The sequence below is a fragment of the Equus caballus genome, chromosome 29, assembly GCF_041296265.1.
Source record: "Equus caballus isolate H_3958 breed thoroughbred chromosome 29, TB-T2T, whole genome shotgun sequence".
Classification (NCBI taxonomy): domain Eukaryota; kingdom Metazoa; phylum Chordata; class Mammalia; order Perissodactyla; family Equidae; genus Equus; species Equus caballus.
The window spans coordinates 39,642,029-39,652,802 of record NC_091712.1 but is presented as its reverse complement, the minus strand read 5'-3'; the positions used below and the strand labels follow the sequence as shown (position 1 = coordinate 39,652,802).

General features: G+C 48.3%; 1 protein-coding gene across 3 annotated transcripts in view; it reads right to left on the bottom strand.

The window, feature by feature from the left end:
- Positions 1 to 1,255: 1,255 nt before the first annotated feature.
- Positions 1,256 to 10,774, bottom strand: part of ASB13 (ankyrin repeat and SOCS box containing 13) — a 42,165-nt gene continuing 32,646 nt past the window's right edge. For 2 of the 3 annotated variants that reach the window (XM_005606955.4, XM_023632342.2), the window contains exons 4-6: positions 7,970 to 8,104; positions 4,724 to 4,915; positions 1,256 to 3,227 (exon numbers count right to left, since the gene is read on the bottom strand). In XM_005606955.4, coding sequence (XP_005607012.2) covers positions 3,100 to 3,227; positions 4,724 to 4,915; positions 7,970 to 8,104 — 455 coding nt within the window. In that variant the 3' untranslated portion in view covers positions 1,256 to 3,099. The remainder of the gene's footprint in view (positions 3,228 to 4,723; positions 4,916 to 7,969; positions 8,105 to 10,774) is intronic. The other variant, XM_023632343.2, reaches the window with a different exon arrangement.

Below are 10,774 nucleotides of genomic sequence, written 5' to 3'. Positions count from 1 at the left end.
TATGTCAACTTTACTTCAATAAAAATAAAAAGATGATGGTATATAATGGTATCATTTTGTTAAGTATTCACTAATTTGCATTTCCCCCATTATAACTGACCATCCTTTCTCAAATGTCAGTGAACATTTGAGGTTTCCTCTTTCGTAAATTTCCTGTTCGTAGTCTTTGCCTCTTTTTTTCCCCTATGGGGTTGTTAATCTTTTTCTTAATGCTTTATAAAAGGTCTTTATACATTTTGATTGCCAATTTGTTATCTATGTTGCAAATGTCTTCTTGAAATCTGTCAGCTGCCCATTGAGTTTTGAAATGTAACCTAAGAAGTCTTCTGAATATATTACCCCTGAGATGGGTGGTACTGCCCCGAAGTCAGAAGAGAATCATTTACACAGCTACAAGATCTACAAAGATCCACAAAATAAGAGTACAGTCATAATCATATACATTTTACATCTGGGGAGCACTTTATACTTTTCAAGGCATCTTTTAATCACTTAATTTCAGCCTCACAAAACATACGAGGCTAGCGGGGCCTGATTTTCTCATCTGTAAGATTCAGTGGTTGATCATCGAAATCCTTTTAATGATCAAAGTCTGAGCTTTCCTCCCTCGTCTGCAGCTGGGAAGATCCAGCCCAGAGCAGTGGATAAATTTGTCTACAGTCACACCCCTACTTAGGGTACAGGCAGGTTTTATATCAATTACATCTCAATAAAGCAGGGGAGGGGGGAGTACAGGGGCCCCTAAAACCTTAGTCGTCTGATCCCTTGGGCAGAGTCTCTCCCCGTGAGGGTGGCATTGAGATCGCCCTAGGAGACAAGGAGAGAGGCAAGAGGATGGAGTCTGAGACAGAGACAGGCACGGCTCCATCACTGGACCTTCCAAAACACAGGAAGATGACAGTGGCCCCGCTCAATTCACATAGGATGAACCCATCTAGTGTTTCTGCTCCCAATAAGAAAAGGGCCATGTCGCTGGCCCAGTGGCATAGTGGTTCAGTTCACATGCTCCACTTCGGCAGCCCGGGGTTTGCCGGTTCACATCCCAGGCTGGGACATACACACTGCTTATCAAGCCATGCAGTGACAGGCATCCCACGTATAAAGCAGAGGAGGATGGGCATAGATGTTAGCTCAGGGCCAGTCTTCCTCAGCAAAAAGAGGAGGATTGGTGGCAGACGTTAGCTCAGGGCTAATCTTCCTAAAACAGAAATAAATAAGGAAAAAAAAAAAGAAAAGGGATGTGTGAACACAAGCGTGGACTCTATTCAATAACTTTTATTGAGCAAAGAGTATGGGGCCCAGATTCTGCACTCAGTGCTCCACGTGTGGAAATATTATCAGCTTTCATTGCTAGAGGCAAGTTTCTCTTACAAAGATGGACGGGTTATTTTTTCATTGATATTAGTACATGCAGAAACAATGATTTACCCAAAACATGTACCAAGACTGTAACAGAACAGGAGTGGCTCCTATTCTCAGCATACGATGACATACCACCGTAACAATGGCTGAAGCAGCAGAGATGGAAAACACCCGTGGATGCCAGCATGAAACTTCTCACCAGACCTGGGCCCCACCCAAGTCACCCTGCGAAGAGACACTTCTGGTGGCGGAGCACAACAGGCATTACCGTGGCCAATTCTGGCTCATTCTATTCCACACACTCCCCAGGGGCGGGAGGCCCAGGCAGACCTCGGAGAATCTGGTGACGTTCACATTTCTGGGGACACTGGCTTCGGGCATGACCCATGACAGCGTTCACAAGTGGTGCCTTCTCCATTTCCCCAGAAACAAATATACCTGAACTAATTATGCAAAGTCCTCCAGCTTAACTCCCTGGTTTTGTTTTTGTTTTAATTACGATACAGAATCTTAGGCAGACAAACGCCGCCTGAATATAGAACTTAATAGTGCACCTCATGGCATACAACGTAGAACTAATTATTTCTATTACTACAGGAACAGACTGCGAAACATTTTCCTCCCCTGCCTTGGATAATGAATCGACTCCTGTCCAGTTCAGAGCACTGAGACAATGCTTCAGCATAACAGATGTTCCACAGGTATCTAGAGAATGAACGGATCAATGGCTGATAGTAGCCAGGGGTGCTGGCAACCTCTCCTGCCAATTTCAGAGCTTCAAGGAGTTAGCATAATTTCGGGTGGGAGAAGAATTCATCTTTAGAAAAAGATGAAAAATAATCCCTAAAGAATTTCCCAACAGCCCTTCACATGAGAAATGACTACTCCTGGGAATGTGTGCTAACACACTTGTTGTTTTAGAGTCATTAACAAAACCTAAGTGGTACAGCCCATATAACCTCTAAAAGCTTTTTATCCCCTACATCAACTTTTTTAAAGAGTTGAGATCTAAAACTGAGAAAAACTTCCTAAGAAACACTGTGCTAGTTGTGGGGAATTGAGAGCCCGAACCTTCCCCAACTAAGACTGGTATTAAGCCCCCTGAGTGATGGCCACACCTGGCCTCGGGATGCACGCAGGTGGGCCTTGCAAAGTGCCAACCGCGGCCCCAGAAAACAGCGTCCAAGTGGCAGGATGTCACCACAGCAGCCCTCCCAGGCCATGTGGTCAGGATCCGACCTCCCACGGGCCCACGCTCTGTGGCACACCCTCCCTTTGAACGCCCAGGGCCGCCTCAGTGCTGAATGAATCGGAGATGGTGCCAGGCGCCTGGGCCTCCCAGGCACATGGAAATCAGCAGCAGTGCCCTGGACCCCCAGCCCCGCCTGGCCTTCCCCCGTACTCCCACAAGAGTCTTTTCTGAGAGTCCCTCTGACGAAGGTCGGTGAAAAGACGACAACTGGACAGTGTTAGAGTAGAGTTCTCGGACAGCCAGCACAGGGAGAGGCCCCCAGCAGAAGCTGAGGCAGGGCCTTCCCAACATCTTGGAAACGTCCTCCAGGAGTCTGCAGAGAGGACGAAACAGGACAGCCAAAAGGGACTCGGGGAACGTCGTTCTATCTATGGCAACTGCACGGCTTCAACAAACAAGGCAGAACCCTTTGCAGCCCGACGCTGGGCTCAGCAAGGCCAGCAGCCACGGTGCCACCAGGCTGCTCCTGCCTCCACGCCTGCAGCTCAGTTGTAGGAAAGATAATCGATGAGCCGGGACGGGATGTTCAACTTGGCGATCTTCTCCAGCCCTCTGACGCCCGTGGCCCTCCTCAAGGTCACCCTGCACAGCTGTGACAGGGTCAGAGGCGTCTCTGGAAAAAGGAACAGGAAGCATGTGAGGTCAGCTAAAGGAAGTAGCATAACACACTCCAGGTTAACAAACCCCCCAAGCTGGGCCTGGAAGCACCTCCGTTTTCCTGGAACGAGGACGTGCCCTGCACGCCTTCTCAGGAAAACTCCCAGGAAGGACAGCCAGGGACCAAGGAAGGAAGATCAGGAAATGGAATTCCGGGGAGGTGCCTAGGGATTTCATTTTGTGGGATTTTTTGTTTCAATTTTCTTTTTTTTTTTTTTTCCATAATGTTATATCTTGGCACACGGATTTGTCAGCAAAGGACTAACTATGGCTAGCAGGCTTGTTTGTCAAACCTCCAGACAAATGAGGGATGGGGCAAGGGTTAATGCTGGGCCGGTGCTGGCTGCCAGCTCCTGCCGTTCCAGGCAACAGGCTCCGCTCTCTCAACCGAGAGCCACGGGCCACAAGGGGACCCGAGGAGAACTGACGCACATCACAGAACAGCTCCAGCAGACACGGGATGCAAAGGCAAGTCCTGCTGGCAGAGGGCCAGCACCTCAAGACTACAGAGGAAGCCTGGAGCTGTAGGGCGAGCAAGCCAGGGCCAGGGAGGGCAGATGCTGGAGGTCCCTGGCAGCTGAGGCACGGAAATATTTGCAAAACCAGAGCCTGGCCTCAAGCACTGCCTTTTAGAATGATCTGTGATGGATAAAAACACAAATTAACCAGAATATTCTCAATTTATGAAAATGTATGAAACAAAAAGCTCTCTGAAAGAAAAAAGGGGTGGGCCCCCCGGCCGAGTGGTTAAGTTCTTGCACTCCAGTTCCGTGGCCCAGGGTTTCGCCAGTTCAGATCCCGGGCGTGGACCTCGCACCGCCCATAAAGCCACATAGCAGCGTCCCACATAGCAGAACTAGAAGGACCTACAACTAGAATATACAACTATGTACTAGGGGGCTTTGGGGAGCAGAAAAAATAAAGAGGAAGATTGGCGACTGATGTTAACTCAGGGCCAATCTTTAAAAAGAAAAAGAAAGAAAAAAAGAACTACAGGTGAAATTCATTTTCCCATGTTACTTCTTCCCCCAAATTACTTGGATGCAGAAAAAGAAACATCTTCTAGGAAATGGTTAACCAACAGACATGGATGGTGTTTGCCTCTGAATTCATAATGGATTTTGGTTGGGTAGGGATGGCAAAAATTTGAATAACTTGACAATTTTTTTTCAACTGACAGATGTTTGAAAGGCTCTTGTGAATGTAATTCTATGTAAACTCATTTAAAGATGTGTACCCAAAGAAGTCTCGTCCTTAGCCAGATCGTTTCTACTTTGTTTCCTGAAGAGTGAAGCTTGCATCTGTATGATCAGCCCCGTATGGACTTTGAGATTATTTACTCATAAATGATCTGACGTATTGTCAGAACAGAGCTTCTCGCATAACGGGCCTCGTGCAATTCTAGAACACACTGCGTCATTCGAACAGCAACGACAAGAAGGGCCGCCTCACTTTCGTAGTGCTCGAAGCACTTGGCTGGGGCGCTGCTGCTCCACGTGTAGTCGGACGGTTTCTTCCCCCGATTGTCCCGAGCGTAGATGTTGCCGCCAAACTCAATGAGCATCTCGATCAGGTCCACGTTCCTCACCTTGGCCGCGTGATGAAGGGCTGTCTCATGAAGCTTTGCTGCGTTCACATTGGCCCCTGCAGGGCCAGAGCGGGGGGACAAGCATCACCGAGGAGAGAACGTGGAGCCGAGAGGAACACCGGCTTGGACATTTTCCGCCAGCCACGGTGTACAAAAGCCATCCCCATCCGGGAAACAAAATCAAGACAGACTCTGCTACAGCCGGCTCAAAATCTCTTTCAAAATCCAAAAAGCAGGAATTACGGTTTTAGTCTTATGACAAGAGAGCTAAAGACAGGTAGCAGTAATAAAGAAATAGAACTGGAAATAGAACCAAAAAGAAGAAAAAGAAAACAAAAAAGTTCCCTGTGAGTTAAGATGCAGTTCTAAAGCCCAACGCAGTCTGTCCCCACAGGTCCTGGGGCTCAAGCTGTCTTTCCTATCCTCGAACGCAAACGCACACACACAACCACCCTGTGGACACACACACACACACACACACACAAACGCACACACCACGGGCACAGGACAGAGGTTCTAAAACTACGTGTTAAATGAATGTGTATCTTACAAAAACACATAGAGGGACACATTAGAATGGTGGTGGGCTAGGACAGAGGAAGGAAGGAAGGGAGAAGGAGGAGAAAGTGGCCTTGTGTGGACTAATGATGAAATGTGCCTTGAACTGGGAGAGCGAGCGAGCCAGCAAAATAACCGATGCCAGTTGGGTATTAAAAATCCTCAACTTTGGGCTTGAGAGAAAAGAGGTCAAAGTCCGCTCGTTATCAAAATCCTGATTTCAAAGCAAAATGGGATTAAAGTGGACTCAGAGTAAAACCTTAGCGAAGAGAAGGGACCGTCACGCACCTTAGCACGCCAAGAACTGGGACATGGCGAACACAAACGGCTCAGTATATATTTGCAGAAACAATAACTGAGAAGCGTGTGACAAGCGCCAGGCTGGGAGGACGGAAGCCCAGCATGCCTCACTTAGCTCCTTCGGAAAGCTTCCAGCAGTTAAATATTTACAGATTAAAAATTGCTTCACCGTGATAACTGGACTTTCACCTTCTCCAGCTCTCCTCATCTGCAAAAATAGCCTGCAGCTCAGCGACTTGGCCTCAGGGCCTATAAGAGACCAGCAGCTTCATATCCATCCCTGGGAGGTGCCACACGGCTCCCCCAGCGCTCGGCTCCTCCAGCAGGGCTGGGGCCCTCTCCGAAATCAGGTGCAAAAGCGCCCGCATGCATTTTTCTTCTAGAGATGTGGTCTGTGGCTTTCATCAGATTTTCCACAAAGTTAAGAATCGCTACTTTAAAAAGAAGCCACATGCTGTCCTCTTCTCTCTACTTTTCTGTATATTTGAGATTGCCCATGGTTAAAAAATAGTTTTCTTTAGGGGAAAAAAAAAAAAGAATGCATTTGATCCAAGAAGGGATGTCAAAGGAGACCATGTAAGACTAGAATAGCAACCAAGGATAAGTATAGAGCTGACAGTGTGGGGGCAGTCAACATCAAGTGATGACGCTGACCCCTCGGGATCCTTCCGAGAACTCCATTCATCCCTCACTCCATTCCCCGGGTGTAGGGAAACTCCCTTGGAAACTACAGGGTCCCCTCCTCGAGACTGTCATGGACATTGTGGTTGCCTTTCCACTCCTTGCCAATCTGCCCCACTGAACTGCCACCCTGCGACCTGGGTACCTAACCTCCAGCTCCGGGTGTGGGCTCTGATTGGGTTAATCCCTCCCCCCAACCCAGGCCTGAGCCAATCAGAATTTGGCAAAGTCTGGTCAAAAGGACAAGGTTTGACAGGGACCCAATTCTGGCCAATGCGATATAAGGGGAGGTGTGAAGGAGACATTCTGGGAAGAGATTCTTCACTCCTCTGAGAGAGCCATCAGAAGCCTCACAAAGTGAATTGTTTGGATTTCAGCCCGACTCTGCTGCAGCCATTTTACCCCCATTAGGGACACCAGGCATAGGATCAAGTGGACACTGAGACAAGCAGAACTGCAGGATTCAAGGAAAGTGAGTGAGTTCTTGATGACACTGTTTAATGCCTGGGTCAAACTGACCCTGAAACCTGCTTTAGTTCGGATCTTTTCGGTTACCTGAATCAAGAACTCCCCTCACTCAGGTGGAGCTGGTTTCCTATTACTGACAAAGGAATAATCACTTTTATAAAGTCCTAACTGATGCAGAAGGGATGTTGGGGTTAAAACCACAAATTTAATCCTTTCCCCTTTAGCCACAACAAAAGGAACTAAAGAAAAAATGGAATGAAAGAAGACCTATGACTGTTTCTAATCTAGATATTTTATCATTGTATAAAAAATAAAAACTAACCCAAAGACTAACCTTACACAAAATGAATCTGTTCCAATGAAAAGACAAAAACGGCACATTAAAGTGAGTAAGACTCCCTAATAGAAAAGTACATACAGCTTGAGCTCAAATGACCCTCATTTGGAGAGAATTCATAATCTTTCTATTTCTGAACAGTTTTGTTTTCTTATCCTAAGTTGCACCCAGAATAGAGGAGATGGCTGAGCTAAAATTTTCCATCAACAAAATATTTAAGTTGGGTTCATAATAAAAATTCCTTGCCAATACCCACTTTGGCTCCATTTGAAAATTTCTGTGGCAGGCAGGCCCTGAACTTAACCTTCAGTTGGTTGGTTGTTTTTTAATTTTGTTTTTCACCTTGGGAACCTCTCTATCCTGAGGCTTTTCAGAACCTCTGACAACAACCTGGATTCCAACTGCAGCCGACTCCATCTTCCATTGCATCCCATCCCTTCCTGACTTAGAGAGCAAGTGTATTAGGCGGGTGTTGTGGACGATCCCCTGTGGCCACTGAAAATAATTGTTAGCATTTGTCCACCACCTATGGTGCACCAGATACTACAGAAACGTTATCACGGACCCTCCCAAAGGCCCTGCAAAACAGCTTTTGTTTTCTCAGTTTTATAAATACGGAAACTGAGGCCCAAGGTCTCGGGTGACAAGTGGAAGAGCCAGCTTCAAACCTGGGCTGTCTGACTCCGCCACCCAGCCCTCTGACGGCACACAGCGCAGGTCAACAAAACACCTGCATCGAGCAGCACAGGTATAAACAGCAACACACCTGCCTTGAGCAGGACTTTCACGCAGTCCAGATGCTCCCGGGCACAGGCAACGTGCAGAGGGGTCCCAAAATGGCAATCGTGTGCTTCCAGATTGGCCCCGACGTCAATAAGAAGCCTCACACATTCGGAACTTCCTTAAAAGAAATGGAAAAGGATGAAAACCGTCAAAGAACACAAACATTTGAAATAACAGGCAAGACAGAAGCAGCAGCTGGAACAGGTAAGCCCCATGCTTGGTTGGAGGGGGGAGAGAGGAGAACCAGGACCCTATCCCGAGCTAAGAGGAGTTCACGACCCCACCTGGCCCTGGGGAGCACGGGGATGGCTGTCCTTTCTGCTGAGAGCCCAGTGGTTCTTCCAGCCCACGTGGCAGCGGGAGGAAGGGAGGGTGCGGCCGGCCCTCTTGCTGGGAGAACGAAAACTTGGGGAACACGGCCTCTGAACAGCCAGAGGAGACTTCTCCTCACTGCTCCCTGGCTCCTCAGTTGGGAAGAAGGTGCTCCCCATCTCCAGGGTGCCCCTAAGCTGTGTGGGGAGCTCCCAGCAGGAGGGGATGACAGACAGCTGCTGGCATCCTGGATGAGCTTCTCTAAACTTTCTTACCGGGTTCCCCACCCGTTCTCCCGGCAGACGCCTTTCCTGCCTCTTCCCCGGGCTCCTCTCGGGTATCTTTAGTGTGGCTTTGGGTCAAGGTTCATTCTGTCCCAGGATCATCCTCTCCCCTCACTTCATCACACTTTGCTGTTGGCAGCTATGGACTTTCCACCATTAGCCCTGAAACCCGGCCCCACCTCTACAGCCGTCTGCTGGCCGTTCTTGTTTGGATGGCTTGATCACTACGACGTCCCCTGCCTCCCTTCCCGGAAGGCACCTGTTCCTGGCCAGTCCAGCTCAGTGGTTGGCAGCACTCCCGGCTCAGCCCTGAGTTGGTGTTGACCCCGTGTTCTCCTCTCCCTCATATCAAATCCCACTGCTTCTCCCCAACCCCAGAGTTTCTAAATGAATCCACCCACTCAGATCACTGCGATGGCCCCCAACTCACTTCTCCACTTCCAGGACACCCCCCACCAGTTCAGTCTATCTGCTGAAGAACAGCAGAACATGCCACCCCAAAATATGCCACTTTGCCGTAAGGATTATTTTGAGCTGAAGACAATTGAGAAGCAGCAGATAGAAGAAAAGCTCTCTGCCCTCCCCCATTTGCCTAAAAGCAGGACCTTAAATTTGTAAAGGTGTCCCCCTCCCATCTCTATGAGGAAGGACAGAAGTTAATCACCAGGAAAAACTCTAGACCCTGACCAGCCCAGAGCCAGCACCAGAGGATTCTGCACGATAAACCTCACTAACTGGCCTTTGTCTCCCATTAGTTCCCATCCCACAATTTGCCCCCCTAGAAACTCAAAGTCCTTTTCCTTTGTCTTGTCACTTCTCTAGAAATTTATTGTTCTTTGTTAAGATGCTCATAAGCCCAAGTTCTAACCACCCCTTTGAGTGGCTCATCACTGACTTCTCTCATGTGTCCGTACAAGGCACACATTAACAAACTTCTACTCACATTTCTCTTGTCAATCTGTCCTATGTCAGTCTAACTGGCAGGGCCCCAGCCAATGAACCTAACATGGGTAAAAGAAAAACTATTTTTTCCCCTCCCCTACAGTATACATGGATGGCCACTAAACCAACCCTTCAAAAATGTTGTTTTCCTATCATTCAACATCTGCTCAAAAACCTTCCAGAGCTGCCTGTAGCAATTCCCAGTGCCTGCAGACGACAAAGGATGGCATACCTGGGGACCAGGGTGTGAGGCAGCAGAGAACAGTGGCCCTGGGTGGAGGCATGGAAGAGCACACCCTCCACCCCAACGAAATGCACCGAAGACAAACACCGTGCCGGCCAATCAAAATATAGGCCACAAGCTTGCAACCTTTGCCCAAAACAGTCAAATACAAACTCCTTACTCTGTGATGGGGTTCAAGGCAGGCCACCCCAAGATGTGCCCACTCTGGTATGTGGATTATTTTGAGCAGAAGATAATAAAGGCTCAGAAGACTCAGGAAGAACATCTGGCCTTCCCCAAATTGCCTAACAGAATTTAAGACAGAAGGCCTAGATCCAGGAAGGAGCTAGCACCGTGAGACAACTCTAGTATAATGTAAAATAGGTGTGATAGGAAAGGCACCAACAAGGCCACCTTATGGAAATCCTGTCTCTCGGGCCACATTCTGTATAGGTGGCCCAGCAAAAGTTGTCTAGCAAACATTTGCTTTTCCATCTCCATGTGAATTTCCTGCCTCCCCTTTGAAGTCCCAAACCACTACCCCCAGCATCCTCCTTTGTCTTTAGCTGAAGGTGGTATTTAAGGTGGTGGCTTTGGCCGTTGTGGCGAGTTGCTCAGTTTTCCTGGGTTTCTTCTATGTATTATGTTATTAAACTTTGATTTTTTCCTGCTAACCTGCCTTTTCAATTGTTTGACCAGTCATAAGAATCAAAGGGAAGTGGAGAGAGGGAACTCTCCATCTTCCCCTACATCTGTCATTTAAAAAATTTTCCACCAGCTGCTCTCATCCTAAACTTCCAGCCCTGTCCATTGCAGCTCCTCTCCTGGGAACTTCTGACCCAGCGAGACTGGAGTGGGCTTCCGATTCTCCCAACATGCAGAATCTATCCATTCTTGGAGGGCAGTTGAAATCGGACCTGCTCCCTGAGCCTCCAGGCCCAGATCCCCCTCCTCTGAGAGCACCTGCCCTTGGCAATGTGTCTGGGTCTCGTCTCCCAACTCGACCAGGGCCCACAGGGCAACATGG